The sequence below is a fragment of the Rhineura floridana genome, chromosome 3 (assembly GCF_030035675.1).
Source record: "Rhineura floridana isolate rRhiFlo1 chromosome 3, rRhiFlo1.hap2, whole genome shotgun sequence".
Classification (NCBI taxonomy): Eukaryota; Metazoa; Chordata; class Lepidosauria; order Squamata; family Rhineuridae; genus Rhineura; species Rhineura floridana.
Genome location: NC_084482.1, coordinates 150,329,850 through 150,345,871, shown reverse-complemented (window position 1 = coordinate 150,345,871; position 16,022 = coordinate 150,329,850). Strand labels below are relative to the sequence as shown.

Genomic DNA, 16,022 nt, shown 5'->3' with positions numbered 1-16,022 from the left:
TAATCCCTTCCATTCTTGCACTCCCACATAGGCAACGTCTTCTGCTTCATGTACAAGTTGGTGAATTATTTTACTATTGTCGTCTATCTGCATACAACAGGTCCCTGAAGTGGCATTTAGAGCGGCACACAGCCCTCCCACATGGAGGAAGAGGATATCCAACCCTTTCCTATTATTCATTTCTTCCCTTTTTAATTGTTGCACTTCATTGGATAGGGTTTCTATAGCTTCTCCTGTTGTATTTGCTACTATTTCAACCACCGCTTGAAGCCTTATAATTCCATTTGTAAAGGACCTAGCTCCGTGTATTCCTATTGAGCTCCATGTTAGTGGCTCATAGTAATCAACAAGGTCCTGAGGTGTCCAACATTTTTGGCCCCAATTTTGCTTTCCTGTGTGGATAGAGCCTCGAGGTGTTCTATAACGCGGGATCAATATGGATTTAGACGTATCGTGCTTTTCAAATGCCGGCATAATATATGACAGGTAACAGGTTCCCACCCACTCTGGTGGTAAGGCAGTGTACGCTGTCTGCCCACATATAAAATAATGGTGTTTCAATGCCCGCTTCCCTCTCCAAGGGAGGGTTCGCTCATTCTGGCCTTCCCCCAACATTTACTCAGGTTAAAAGTAGCGGTTATGTTTTGCAATATAGTCAGGACCTGATTCTGCTCCTGATTTGCGGGGTTATGGCTTTCGACAATCGTCTGATATACAACAATCTGAATAGCATAAAACCAAACACAAAACATGTTACAATTATCACTGCTCTTTAGATGTCTTAGAATTAGCCCTATTATTATTTCCGGAGGCGTAGCTTCAGGCTGAAACCCGGTACAGTTTCCGAAAGCCACTTTCCTTCAGGCGTTTCTTTCCTACTTGCCTCTGCTGTTGGGGAATCCTTGGCTATTCCCTTCCCAGGTTCCTGCACCAACACGGGGGGTGACGCTTTCTTTATTCTGGTATGGTGTATCCACTTTGACCTTTAAAAACTGTTGCAATAGTTGCGTAAGACCTTCCCACACATCCTTCTTCAAAGGAAATTGTTTTACCAGGGTTGGGGAGACACTTGGCTTCAATCTAATCTTTACAGGTTCTGCAGCTACTGCTCTAGCTGGGTTGTCCTTAGCTGCCCATACTTTGGGATTAATAGCCTCGTTTCTTAAGAGAAAATTGGCTAGTTGAGGTCTATATTCCCCTTGGGGGGCCAAAAGAGCCATCTGGTAAGTGGCTTCTAGGGCCTTCGGGATTCTTATAGTGAGACAGTTTTCTTTGAACGTTATTGTTGCTTGTAATTTGGCCAGAATATCCCTACCTAGGATTGGGAGGGGGCATTGCTCCGATACAAGGAACCGATGTTTAAATACCTTTCAGCCAGCCTGATCTCCCATACAATGAGTCAGAGCTAATTTCTGTTTTTGTCCTGTCACACCTTGTATAGTTCGTGTGCCGGGGCTAATGTGGTGGGGTGGCGCCCCTGGTAACATTGAATAGGTAGCCGCGGTATCTACTAGACCCAAAATTTGTGTTTTCCCAATTTTAAGGGGAATGATCGGCTCCTCCGGGGTGCTACCTTTTGTCCCCGACCACCTTCATTCGGAATCCCCTTCTGCATAAGCGGCAAGTGGTGCGCTCCTCCTTTCTGGTCCGGGTGTTTTACAATCCTTTGCCCAATGGCCTCTCTTCAGGCATTTGGCACACTGATCCTTTTCTAATCTCCTTCTGGGCCGTCTGGGGTCCCTATTTGCGGCTCCCCCCTCCCTTTCTGGTTCTCCTTTTATCGCGGCTGCCATTAAAGCACACTGCCTCTTAAAAACCTTCTGGTCATCTTTCTTCTCATCTCTATTTACAAATGTCTTGTACACCATGTCCATTAATTGACTAAGATTCATTCCCATTGCCCCTTCAACTTTCTGTAATTTCCTTCTAATATCGGGCGCACTTTGTCCGATAAAGAGAGTAGCTAGCAGTCTCTGGTTATCTGCGGCTTCTGGGTCTAGTGGCGTATATTTTCTCATAGTATCTTGTAAACGGACCAGGAAACTTGAGGGGTTCTCTTCTTTGGTCTGGCGGATTTCATAAAGTTTACTCATATTTAGTGGTTTTGGAACGGCATGGCATAGTCCATGAAGGATTAGACGCCGATAATTGTCCAGTCTAGGGGATATATGGCATCCCAGTTGGGATCATTATCCGGGATTGCCATCACCACTGCCAACCCTGCTTGTCCCGCTGCTGCCCGTTCGGTCTCTGCCTGTTGTTGGGCTTGGGATAAGACGAGGCTTTTTTCTTCTGTTGTTAGTAAAATATTCATAAGGGTCTGAATGTCTGCCCAATTAGGATGGTGACTCGCAAAAATAGACTGCCATAAGCTTACGGCTTTTTCAGGATCCTCCCTCAATGGGGGAGTCTGATTTCTCCAATTAAACAAATCAGATGTGGTAAAGGGGGCATACACGTATGCTGCATTTCCCGTCCCATCGGGAACCTGTTGCATAGGGGCTTGGAGGTAAGATTTGCCACTACGGAGTTCCATTCGGGCTGGGTGGTCTATGGCTTGACCAATTATACGTAGTTTTTCCCTCTTCATAGCCTTTTCCTCTGGTGTATGGGCGGGGGTACCTTCTATAACTGCTCGGTATTGCTCCAAGAGTGGAGGGGCTGAAGCTTTATCCACTGCCGAAGTGGGCGTCATGAATGAATTATGAGTCTCAAGGGGGTCATTCACATTTGGATATAATGGACTAGATGTTCGGGGACTCGTAAGGCCAGAGGAGGTTTCCTTTTCCTCCTCCAAAGCCTTTCCATATGGTGGGGGTCCCAACTCTTCTTCAGATGGGTTTTCTAATACTGGATTAATTGCTGGTTTCTTGACATGCATGGCCATTACATGTACAAAAATAGGTTCTGGGGGATTTTTATCTATTTCTCACCATGTTAGGGCATAGTGGATGGAATCGTGTTGTTTCTGTTCAGTCAGAATTTTTTAAACTTTAACTATGGCTTGGAGCTCAAAGGTGCCTTCTGGCGGCCACCCAGTTCCTAATGTTGGCCACAACCTTTGACAATAAAAAATCAACTTCTCCTTCTCTAATGGATATACAGTCTGTTCTTGAATTATAGGAAAAGCCTTTAGAATCAACTGTAAAGGGGTGTCTGGTTGCTGACTTCCCTACCTTCCTGTTCCTTTTCTTGGAACCCGCTCCTCCCATCCTGGGGGCTGAAGGGTATTCAGGGCACAACAACAGTCACTTCATCTCTGTCCTGGCCCAGACCCTTGCGGGGTTAGGGAACCGCGGTACCAGAGACTCCACACTCGCCTCGAAGATTCAACTTCGGCTCGTTCAGACACACTCTCACAGTCCACTCCCCACTCTTCCCACGGTTGCTCACCGTAGGCGATGCTCCAGATCCTCGATCGGTTCCCTGTGGCCTCGGGTACAGGGAAATCACCTGGAGCGCTCTTACCCGACTCTCCATGGAACCTCACGGGGACCCGGAGGTCGTCAAGAGGGGCCTCCTGGCTGGCTCGCCAATTTGTGACGCACGAACACCGTGCGGGGTTCGCCCCCTTTACCCCAATACCTATATCGCCAATCAATGTATGGGAGACTAGACTGAGTGGTTCAAAATTGCCGGTTTTATTCCTTTGCAAAGGGAGGGAGAGAGCCTCAAGTGAGTACAACTCTCTCTCTGCCATCAAATTGCTCGAGCGCTTCCTTATATACTTTATTTGTACAAGTTTTTAATCTTTCCTTTGCGTAACCCACATGCTGCTGAGTACATCATGCCACCCCAGACAGTCCCAAGATAACAAAGGACATTCTACTAGTTTCGTCCTGTTCCTAGACTCGTTTTTAGCCCGTGAGTCAATCAAAGGAAACATTGTGTCAATAAAGAGCCCGTGAGTCAATCAAAGAAACATTGTCTCTGTTCACAGCAGTGTTTTTCCTGGTTGCTGCTCCTATGCCCTTAACAGCAGCCATATTTTTGCAGATATTTGTGGGTAATAATGCTTATATCCACATAATCTGCTGATTTTTGCAGATCAAGCTGTGGCTTAAGCAGCTTCTGCCAACCCAGTGCCCTCCAGGTGTTCTGGACTACAACTCCCATCAGCCTCAGTCAGCACTGGCCGTGGCTGATGGAAGTTGTAATCCAAAACATCTGGGGCTAAACGTACAAGCAAGCAAGGCCTTTTTTGGAGTCAAATGGCAACCTTATTCAGGGCTGAGAAAAGCACTGTTGACATGCTGTTGTCCTTCCCCAGCCCTTCCCTCCATTTTATCCCCTTTCTGCTAAAGATCAAGGATGGTGAGTATAGCTATCCAAGAGGGAGCTGTCACCTCTAATCTTAGGAAGAGAGAATGCTCCACAGGCTCCACATAGCTTCTCCCTAGGGGCACTTGAGGCATTTCCCATTGTCTCTGAAATTTAAGCGCCCTCCCTTTGATGAGATCAGTAATGGTTTCCTCCCAGTATGATTCCAGACAGAGTGAAGATGGAAGCAGGAGCATGTTGAATCTGTTCCAACTGGAGAGACAGAAGCTACCTGCTTCACAAACTATGAATGGTCTCCAAACTTCCATAGCACCAGCTGCTGCTGTCTCCAACACTTGCCCTTTTTCTTTCTTTTTGCTGTACCACACAAATGACCCCTCCCTGTGTCTTGAGCCAAGGGTAGTTCCTCCCCTGCGCCACTCACAAGGTATGCTAGCTCCAGCACGGTGACCATGTGACCTACTTTACATAATACAGTCTTCTTTTTGAAGGACTTTTTGGTCTAAATCCAGTTAAAAGGGAAAGACCCAGAAGAAGGGAGAGCAGGAGGGGCCATGAAGTTGCCCATCAGCTGTTTCCACCTGAACAGCAGAATGAGCAAACACTCTGGTCACCTGATCACAGTTTTCCTCACGATGGCGTTGCATTGGTATTGCATTTAAATGATAGTAATACTTTCAAAATGTATAGATACGATCTCATCAGAAGGTCCACTCTGTGTAATGTAGGAATCAGGCCTTTAGTGTAGTGGCACCTATCCTTTAGAATCCCATCCCTCTACAGGTCAGACAGGCACCATCTCTCCTGTCTATTAAAGGCCTTCCTTTTTCAACAAGCCCTTTAAGTGGAAATTTTCATCCCAGTCTGTATGTCCATTAGATTTGAAATTGTTGTCATTCATGAAATTATACATAGGATTTTTCATAGCTGTATAGAGGAGGGGGATTTGGGCAGATGAAGCTTAGCTTTCTGTGCAAAAGTTGAAACTTACACGATGCAAATATCAAAGGTACAGGCCCTGCCTTCCTTTGCATCCAATTTCTGTATGTCTCCCATTTTAATTGTTGTGTCACTTTAATGGGATTGTTTTGTTGCAGATTTTAATTATGGATGCATATATTGTAAGGTTTTAATGGGATTGCTTTATTGTGTATTTTAATTATGGGTGCTTATAGCTTAGTGTCGTTGGTTTTTAAATTTGTAAACCATTTAGAAGCCTATTTTGGCATTAAGTGATATATATAAATTTAACAACAACACAAATATAAATAACTAGAGTGATAAACATAGAGAATCTGATGGGGAGGTACCTCTTCCCTCTCCATTCCTGTTCTTCTGTGGGGCAGTCTCAGCTTACCATAGACCTACTTAGCAATCATCCATAAGAGGAGTGGCAGATACAGATTCTTTCCTCCTCTAGTGGCTGTTTGCTCTGTTCTTTTGGGCCTATCCATTTGCATAAGGAAATGGGGAGATACCAGGAAGTGACAGGGAAGCAAGCACATTAACCCTTCTCCTAATATGGGCTTGCACTTCAGATGCACAGGGTTAATTTCCATTGACTTTGCTTATCTCTTCCCCAGCCAGGCACAGGCACCTCTTTCCCTCCTGGCAGGCAGAAGTGTGCAAAGCAAGGCATGAGAAGCCAGTTACTCATTCTCTAGCCCTTGTATCAACTGGCAGCCCCTGGCTCCTTTTTTCTTGATTGTCTGTCCAGTGAATATGTGATGTACCCTGTAGATCAAGGGAACATGAGGCTTGCTATGGATTATATGTTAATAGCAGTCTCGGCAGCATGAATCATTCATGTATGTATCTAGCCGAAAGAACTGCCCCATTCATGAAAAGACAAATGCCATGATTCCACGTTTGCTTATTTGGAAGTAACCCTCACTGAGCTCAGTAGGTCTTCCTTTTGAGTAAACAGGATCAGGCTGTAATTCTGTGCAGCATTAGGCTGCTTAAATCCTATTAAAGTCCATGGGATTAGAGCAGTGGGATTCAATCACTACCAGCAAATTCAAAGTTGATTAGTACTCTGGTGCAACAATTCCATTTCTAAAAAAACAAACCCACCAGACTTTTTGCAATAAGAAAAGTGATGGGAAAATGCACTGGAAAGTTTGGGATGACGTTTGTTTGACACGGCATCATTAAGCTCCCTGCAAACAAACCAGGATGAATGCTCAATAAACAGGCCATCTGGAAGTGACCTTGGTGCTTATCAAAATGATTCCCAGTTTTGCATCTACCTACCTCCATGGAGCTCAGAGGCGGCTCATGTAGGGTTACTCCATCTAAAGCTCACAGCAGCCCAATACAATGACTTGGACCTGGGAGATCTGAGCTCAAATCCCTGTCCAACCATGAAGATGATCGGCTGTTCTTGGGCCACAATCCCACAGCTTGATGTACCACACAGGGTAGTTGTCCTTATAAAATGGGAATAAAGGCCATATCTGCTACTATGAGCTCCATGGGAAGAAAGGTGGCATTGTAGATGGAGAAGGGTCTTCATCAAAGCCACCCAGTAAGCTTCTTCTCTTTTTTAAGTCTAAGGTTCCAGAAGACTGCTACTAACAGAAATCTACTCATCGATGCTGCTCTAAGGATGATTCAAAGTGCTCCCAAATCCCAGCCTGCCACCCTCGTCATTAAAAAAAAAAATCAAGACTGAAGTCCTAGTTAGACATGATGTCAGTTGGCATGAATGCATGTTTTGTTGCATAAATAGCAGCTGAAGGGAAGCCTGAGCAGCAGGGTCAGTGGCAGGCATGACTGGGCCCTTGGGCACCAGTCTGCCCGAGGCCTGCGGCGCTGTAACCCAACTCCTGCAAAAAGGCAGTGTGGAGCTAACTCTGCCATGGATCGCGGACAGGGAGCTCCCAGCCTCCGCAATACAGACAGTGCGGGCTTCAATAAGCCCACCCACACACCCCACCTACTTCTCGTATTGTATGAATGAAGTGCACGCATAGTGCGCATGTCTGCCATCAACCAAGATGGCAGCAGAGGCACCAGCTTCTTAGGGAAGCCCCCACCGCCATCTTGGGTGATGTCAAGCATGCACGTGCAGCACATATGGCATTCACACTGATGGGAGAGGTAGGTGGGGTGTGAAGGGGGATGATTGAAACCCGCACTGTCTGTATTGGGGGTGCCTGGGAGCAGGGCGGGTTCTAAAGGGTGGCCAGGTTGGGCACTGGCCTGATGGCCCCTGGAACTATAGGGGGCCCCTCAGCTGCCTCTCCGCTCCCCTTCCATGATCCGTGCCCCCCACGTCCCCCCATGTCTCCCCACTTACCTGTCTGCTGTCTTTTACCATTGCCCTTAACAAAGATGGCAGCTGCAGTTTCCCTAAGGTCCCTGCCGCCATCTTAGTTGATGGCAGAGATGCGCGCGTGTAGCACACATGCGTGCCATCAACAAAGATGGCAGCAGAGGCTTCATCCCCTTAGGGAAACCGCGGCCACCATCTTTGTTAAGGGCAATGGTAAAAAACAGCAGACAGGTAGGTGGGGGGGTTGCATGCGTGCATGCGCACAAACGCAAACGCAAATGCGCACACATGCCGGGGCCCAGGGCAAGCTGATGCCCAAGGGCCCTGGCATTCCTGGAGCCGGCCCTGCCTGGGAGAACCCTCTCTGCAATCCAGGGCAGGGTCTGGTTGCAGGACCTGACGCTGCTGTGGATCGTGGCATGAGAACCCCACCCTCCCACCTCAAGGAGGGGCCCTTCAGGGGCCCTCGGCCAGAGCTCAACCTGGCCACCCTCTGGCGCTGGCCCTGCTGAGCAGCCTTGGGCATCCTGCAGGGTGGGGAAGGGGTGTTTTAACTTTTTCTCTCCCTGCCAAGATCCTTACAAAAAGTCAGGACAAAAATCTTTGAAGTTGTGATTTGCATTTCCAAGGAAGCTCCCATTAGCTCCAATGGAAAACGTCACTGATTGCAGTGTGCTTTGGATCAAAGTGTTAGTAACCTGGGATTACAGAGTAATCTAATCACAAAAATGTAACCCCCCCAAACACATCTTCTGAAACACATTTTTCAGTATGGGGGTTACAGATGGCTAGTTTGGTGGTGGAGCATCTGTCTGGCATGCAGAAAGCAGGAGTCGGTGGCAGGGAGGGCTGCCACGACGTAGTTGGCTTCCTAGCAGTGGCATTGCTGCTGCATACCAGGATGGTGAGGAGGCGGTGGAGGGTGATGAGGTTGGGCGGTTTGGGCACATCCATAGGAGGGACGGTTTGGCTCAGCTGGTGTGCCTGACTCACTCTGACCTCACTGCTGTCCTGCCCTGCCCCCTCACTGCCCAACAACTGTCTTTCATATAGCTTTCAAATGCTTGGATAACAACCAGTTTTTGAAAAAATTAAAATATCAGCAAAACGTTGCTTAAATGAAAGTGTTATAATGCCACATCACTATAATGCTATTTTTAAAAAAAAAAAAGGGGGGGGGAGGGAAATCTGATCACTGCCCTTTTAACAACATAGCTTTTCCCTCCTAATTAAACACTTGAATTTGGATTCAAGGGGGTTGGACTCGATGGCCTTATAGGCTCCTTCCAACTCTATGATTCTATGATTCCAGTACAATTTTTTAATATTAAAATATTCATTAAATAATGCTTACATGACAGTGTTATAGATTTATCACACTGCAGTACTAATAAAGGAATAAATCACTTTTCGGTTACCATCATTTTAACAGCATTGTTCCCGCCCCCCATTAAATGATTGAGTCCCAAACAAACATTAAACATTTTGTTTTTTGACATTTCATAGATAGTAATGGGCAATCATGCTTAAATGAATAAGTGCTAAGCACTAAACACGCACACAGAACTTTCCTTTGAAGGATCACTTGAATTCCACCCCCCTGTCCCCTGCCTCCAAATGGCTGCTTGGGTGGATTGGACCTTTCCCTTCCCCATCCACAGCAGCTAAGTCATGCCCATGAACAGAAAAAGTGCCATATCCCCAGTAGCATTGAAAGTCAATTGCAATTGCACTTATAGCTTACAGCTGGAAAAAAAACCCCAGTGATTTATTAGTGCTCGGAGCCCCCCATTTGGAAGCAGCTGTGTATAGGCTTTGGTTGGTTAGTCAGGTTCTCAGACCAATAATCCAATACTTTGTGAGAACGTGATTGAGGGAAAGTTTTTCTTCTGGTCACAATTGTTCTAACTTAAAGCCCTGTAATAGAGGCTGAGTACACACCATACATTTAAATCACACAACTTCCTCCAAAGAATCCTGGGAACTGTGGTGTGCTAAGGATGCTGGGAATTGCAGCTCTGTGAGGGGCAAACTACAGTTCCCAGGATTCTTTGGGGGATGTCATGTGCTTTAAATGTATAGTGTGTTTACACAGGCAGAGTTTGCATGTCAGGTGTCTTTCTCTTTGGGACATGTATTTATGTGTACTGTCTATCTTCGTCTTAATTTAAAAATTAAATAACAACAACAGCAATTAGACACAAAAATCCATACAAATGAAGCACATGGAGTGTCCTTGGGGCAGAATGGTGGATTCCTTTGGCACGGATGCTGCTTGGTCATAGGAATGAATATGGAAACCCCTGAGAGCAGTATTTAATTTGGAAAATTGCTACACCCCTCACCCATGTGGCAAACCTTCTCTGTACTGGAGGATCAATCCAGGCCTTACCTGTGAAGTGCTGACGGCAGATGCAGGTGTAGCCACCCTCCTTGCGGGTGCAGACTCCGCCATTGCGGCAGGGGTTGGAGTAGCAGAGGTTGATCTCCATTTCACAGTAGTCGCCAGTGAAGCCTTGGGGGCAGCGGCAGCGCAAGCCCGTGATTGGATGGATGGGCCGGAAGAGGGTGGAAAAGGAGGCGATGAAGGGGGCCGAGCTGTCAAACTTGAGCACGGAGATGCACTTCATGTAGTTTTGGCAGGGCTCGCGGAGGCAAACATTGTCATCAAAGGGCAGGACCTCCAGCATGGAGACTGAGGTCAAGGTCATGCGCCTCATGTACAGCTGCTCCTGGAGCTCCTCTGAACTGAAGAAGTGGCCACTACTGGGTGCCATAGCTGAGAAACTGACATTCAGCACTTGCCCGCCGACGTCTGTGTCGTTCTGGATGTTGAAGATGAAGATGTCCTCCTTGGGGGTGGCCAGCACAGTTGCCACACCCTCTAGGAAATTGGCCAGGAGGGGTGAGAGGAAGCGTTCCTGCCACATGTTTTCCAGGCGCACAGTGATGCTGTTAGCTAGCATGTCCTCAGTGATGACAATGACGTGCAGGACACACTGGGCGGTCACACTGTGGATCCCATCTGCAGAATGGAGAGAAGAAATGTCATAACAGGGGTTCTCAAAGTGGGTTACTGTGAGCTTCCGCAAATCAAGAACATGAACATTTTGTTCACCATCAGTACAACTAAGGGAGTTGTTATTGATATGGTGACCCAATCGTCTGATGAAGACAACAAAGAGTACCCTAGCACCTTGAAGACAGTTTGTTATAACCTTTCATGGACTAGAGCCCACTTGATCAGCTGCATCTAATGGACTCCCATTGGTGGAAAGGGAGGTGATTTGTGCAGAATCCTTCTACTGCCTGCAGCTCATACAATTCTTAAAGGTCCAGGACCCCTGTCCTTTTTTGCATCTGACTATCCTCACCACAGGAGTATCCTGTGAGAAGAGTTCCAGTCTCAGGTAGTTATGATCCAAGTTTTGATGATGAAGTATGTACGTATAACTGGGTGGAAGAGACACAAAGGGGGTCTGCAGATGAGTTTTTATTGTGGGATTGGAATTCCTCATGCATGCAAGTTTTTCACAGGGACCACACAACATTGTTGGTATCAAAATGCCCGTCCATGTTCCCCTCCCCCTAAATCCATGGAAAATCCAAAAAGTTAAAGAAACCTTTTGTCAGCAATTGATCTGCCATATCTGAAAGACCTGCTTGCAATATTAAGCTCCCAATTGAAAAAACAACAAACAACAAACAACAAACAATTTTCTTAAAACAGAAGAGAGGCAATCTGAGCTGGTCCTATCCCTGTAGGGAATGGAAGGCGAGGCTCGGTATTGGGGAAAGGGGAAGAGCTGTGGCTCAGTGGTAGATCACATGCTCTGCATGCAAAAGGTCAATCCAGAGCATCTCCAGGTAGGGCTGAGAGAGACCTCTGTCTGAAACCCTGGTGAGCTACTGCCAGTCAGTTGCAGGCAATGCTGAGCTGGATGGGCCAATGCTCTGATTTGGCAGTTTCCTTTGTTCCTATTCGCCAGAGTCTTGGAGCAGAGAAGAGAACTGGGCCCCTAGTGCTTGCTGTTCCCCACCCTGCACAAATTTCTGCAAAACCACATTCATTGCTAGAATCCCATGACCCTCAGAGCGATGTGCCTTGAAAGACATCTTCCAACTGTAAGTTCTTCAGGGCAGGGATGTCACTTACTGATTCTCAGCAAGCGACTGAGGAAATTTACAGGGCTATAGCAATGTTTTACAATCACCATAAGGAGCCTTGCTGTTCACCACCAAACAGAACACTCCATCTTCGGACTGATTAACTCGAGTCGCATGCTGTTTGTCACTTTGTCTGACACAAGTGCCAAGCACTCTCCTCCTAATTACTTTGCTTGTGTTGGGGTTGCTAGCTATCCTTCTCTTCCTGGAGTGAGATGCAGGCTGGACTGGAGTTAGGGATGAAGGAGAAATTCAGTTTGCAATTAGAGGTGAACCTCCTTAATTTGCATTTTCCGAAGCACTACATGAACCGAAACACAGCCATCCTTCAGAATTTGCACTCCTCCAAATGTCTCCAGCAAAGTCATGTGTATAAAAAAATGCATATACTAGGGGAAAGTGTGCGTCTACGATTTCGGCCCAGTTTATCTGAAGGAGCGCCTCCAGCATCACCAATTATGCCGCCTGACAAGATCAGCCACACAAGACCTTCTCTCGATCCCACCAGTTAAAACAGCTAGGCTGGTGCGGACCAGAGAGAGGTCATTTTCGATTGTGGCCCCCACCCTCTGGAACTCCCTTCCTTTAGACCTCCGCCATGCCCCCTCCTTGATGGCTTTCCGCCGATCCTTGAAGACCTGGCTGTTCAGGCAGGCCTATGGGGTTTCTGGGGTGGGTTAGTTTTTAATGCTGCTGATTACATGTAAGAGTGGGTAGCTTAATTATTGAACGTTATTGTTATGGTTTTATATTGTATTTTATCCTGTTATTGTACGTCGCCTAGAGTGGCCGTTAATTCGGAGAGATAGGCGACTCAAAAATAAAATTTTATTATTATTATTATTATTATTATTATTATTATTATATTGGGGAAAATGACATTAAAAGGTGTGAAACTGGGGGAAGTTGCTTTGCAAAAATGCACATATTAGGCAAAATTCATACAAATGTGTGCATTTTAGGAGAAATTTGCTGGTGAATTTTCATGAGGACTTATTTTAGATTTAAAAAATCACAAACTGATGTGTAAATGTGGAGAACTGAGGACTAGGAAAATGAGAAAGTGAAAGAAAGAGCAACTGACAGATATGCCCATCCCTAGCTGGAGTCACACATTCAAGCATGGATGATACCACCATCGGTGTAATGCGGCCATTCTTTCAGATCTGCTCTCATCACAAAAGTAAAGAAGTCGCACAAAGGCCAGATTCTACTTGTGAAAGTGTGCGAGTGCACATGTGTAAAACAGCTCAGAGAACAAAAAAAGTTTTCCTGTATTTGTAAACTCATCAAAATATAGCTCAATAGTTTAGTTTAAAAGTCAGATATTGATTGTATTTCCAAGCAGTCCAAAAAGCAAATAATCAGACAGATGTCTTAGTTCAGAAACCTTAACTAAGACTTAAATACATCTCCTGCAACACTCTCACAAGATCACACTCTTGTAACCCCAGAGCTTGGAAGATTACTTTTAAAAAGTAATAAATTACAGTTATAGTTACATGGCCCAAAAAAGTAGTAATTACCGTTACAAGTACAATTGCTCTGAAAGTAACTGATTACTTTACTTTTCCTCCAAAGTAATCACTGCAATTACATTTCAGTTACTTTAAAAAAAGCCTACAAGGTGCTGGCCTTGGCTGCTGCACATCTAAGTAGCCTAAAACAACAGTAAAAATAAACACACACATACAGAGGTAGTAGAATAATTATTTTTATTCATAAGATAGCAATGGTGGTCTCTCCGCTGGTAAGGGTGGTGGGGAGGGAGGCTGAGGCCACTACTCAGATCTTTGCATGCCAAACCAAGTGCAACCCCCCCCACTCAGCCAGCCAGCATAATCTCTCTCACTTAACCACCTCCCAGACCCTGCCCTGCCACCAACTAAGGAACACTCACTCAAGCAAACATTTTCCCCTGAGATGCAAAAAAGTTAAAATACTGCAAATGCAGCACAGTAGCCAGAGAGCGTGGTGGAGGCCACTTTGTGTGCCAAGTGCAAACACAGTATTCTCTCTCTCTCTCTCTCTCTCTCTCTCTCTCTCTCACACACACACACACACACACACACACACACTATCATCTTTCACCTCCACAGTTCTTTATCTCCATTCTGCTGCTGCCTCCTCCTCCTCCTTTATCCATGTTCTTGACCTCCGGATCCTTTTTCCCTCCACTCCATTCTTCACCACCACTATCCATTTTGTAAAATAATTGTTTTCTCCACTCCACCCCGTCTCACTCTCCGCCGCCTCCTGCATCGCCTCCTACTCATCCACAGAGCATGAGGAAAGAGCAATACTGCACAGAAGCCCAATTTGAGACACATGATTTTCATCCACAAATCAGAGGGGCAGAAGACTTCCCTGCCCCCCCCCTCAAGTAATGCCCAAAAGTAATTCTGGAAACGTTACAATTACTCCACAAAAGTAGTAAAATTACTCTTAGTTCTATTACAATCAAAATGTAAAGGAATTACCCACTCGTTAGTCGAAAAAGTAATGAATTACAAGTAATTCGTTACTTGTGACTAGTTACTTCCAAGCTCTGTGTAACCCACATTAACTACTTCAGAATGATGTTCTCTCTTTTGAATTGCCAAACACTAACATGGGCTAGAAATGTATTTAATATTTAATTGAATTGTTAAAGTGTAATGAGGAATTTTAACATACGTTGTACTATTTTTAGATTGTATTTAAACAGGCTCCCCCACCCCCTTAAGCAGGAAATCTAATATTATAATAAAGCCTTGATTGGTAAAATACACATTTTTTTAAAATCCCAGAATAGCTTTTAGGCACACATTGCTTGAAGAAGACAAAATATTCTCTGCCTCAGACTCTTTCATACTGGAATAAAAAAGTTAAATGACATCCTCCCCTTTGAAACGCTTTACAATCACACACAAAAACTGACACTGGGAGAAAGAAGATGGTAATGAATCACCATCTCCAGAACTTGGTATCTGAAGAGCCTGCCCCATGATCCTATATAAAAACAGAAGAACAAGTCCTGTTGCATCAGGCCAATGGCCCATCCTACCTTGCCATGAGCCAAGATGGTGGCAGAGGCTTCAGCCCCTTAGGGAAACTCGGCCGCCATCTTGGTTAAGGGCAGCACTGCACACGCAACTACACAACAGCTGAGAAAGGTAAGTTGAAGCAAGGGAATGGCGGGGGCTCAGAAGCTCTCACCATGCGATCAGCGGCAGAGATCCTGTCGCAAGTCGTGGAAGGGGAGTGCCGGGGCCCAGGGCAGGCTTGTGCCCAAGGGCCCCAGCATATCTGGGGCGGGCCCTGCCCAGGAGAGGCCTTTCTCTGTGGCAGTCCCTAAGTTGTGCAATTCCCTGCTTACAAAGGTATGTCTGGCACCTTTGCGATTCAGTTTTCAATGAATGCAAAGGACAGTCAGAGGCAGCATGCTTCTGAAAACCAGTTGCTGGAAGCCTCAGGAGGGGAGAGTGTTCTTGCACTCGGGTCCTGCTTGCGGGCTTTCCCCAGGCACCTGGTTGGCCACTGTGAGAACAGGATGCTGGACTAGATGGGCCACTGGCCTGATCCAGCAGGCTCTTCTTATGTTCTTATGACATACCTCTTTACCCTGGCCTTTGGCTCCTAAGATGTATGTTTTCAGGACCCACCCTACTCCTGTGTGTGTAATATGTTTTAATGGTTTTTAATACTGTATTTTAACTTTCTGTAACCCGCCCTGGGACCTAATGGTGGTAATCATCAGCATTATCATGTCCAGCATCCTGTTCTCACAGCGGCCAACCAGATGCTTGTGGGAAGCCCACAAGCAGGACCTGCATGTGACAGTGCTGTCCTGACTTGTGGTTCTTAGCAATTAGTATTCAGAAGCGTACGGCCTCTGACAGCGGAGGAAAACCCTAACCCAGCCTTTCCCAACCAGTGTGCCTCCAGATGTTGTTGGACCACAACTCCCATTAGCCTCAGCAAGCATTGCCAATGGTCAGGAAAGATGGGAATTGTGGTCCAACAACATCTGGAGGCACACTGGTTGGGAAAGGCTGCCCTAACCCATCGTGGCTAGTAGCCACATTAGTAGCCATTGATAGCCTTAGCCTCCATACTTCACTGACGCTGGGCATCCGCTTTGGCAATCTGTGACCGTTGCGACCTCTCAGTGGTAGAGAATGTGCTTTACATGCGAAAGGTCCCTGGTTCCATTTGTAGCATCTGGGAAAGGCTCCCTGTCTGAAATTCAGGACAGTGCTGCCAGTCAATGTAGATACTATATACCAATGGCCTGGTTTGGGATAAGACAGAT

The 16,022-nt window shown here is 46.1% G+C and overlaps 1 protein-coding gene across 1 annotated transcript in view; it reads right to left on the bottom strand.

The window, feature by feature from the left end:
* The window catches only part of CELSR3 (cadherin EGF LAG seven-pass G-type receptor 3), a 120,307-nt gene that overhangs the window by 74,211 nt on the left and 30,074 nt on the right, over positions 1 to 16,022 (bottom strand). Inside the window, exon 2 of the mRNA XM_061613422.1 lies at positions 9,954 to 10,586. Within this exon, the coding sequence (XP_061469406.1) occupies positions 9,954 to 10,586 (633 nt within the window). The remainder of the gene's footprint in view (positions 1 to 9,953; positions 10,587 to 16,022) is intronic.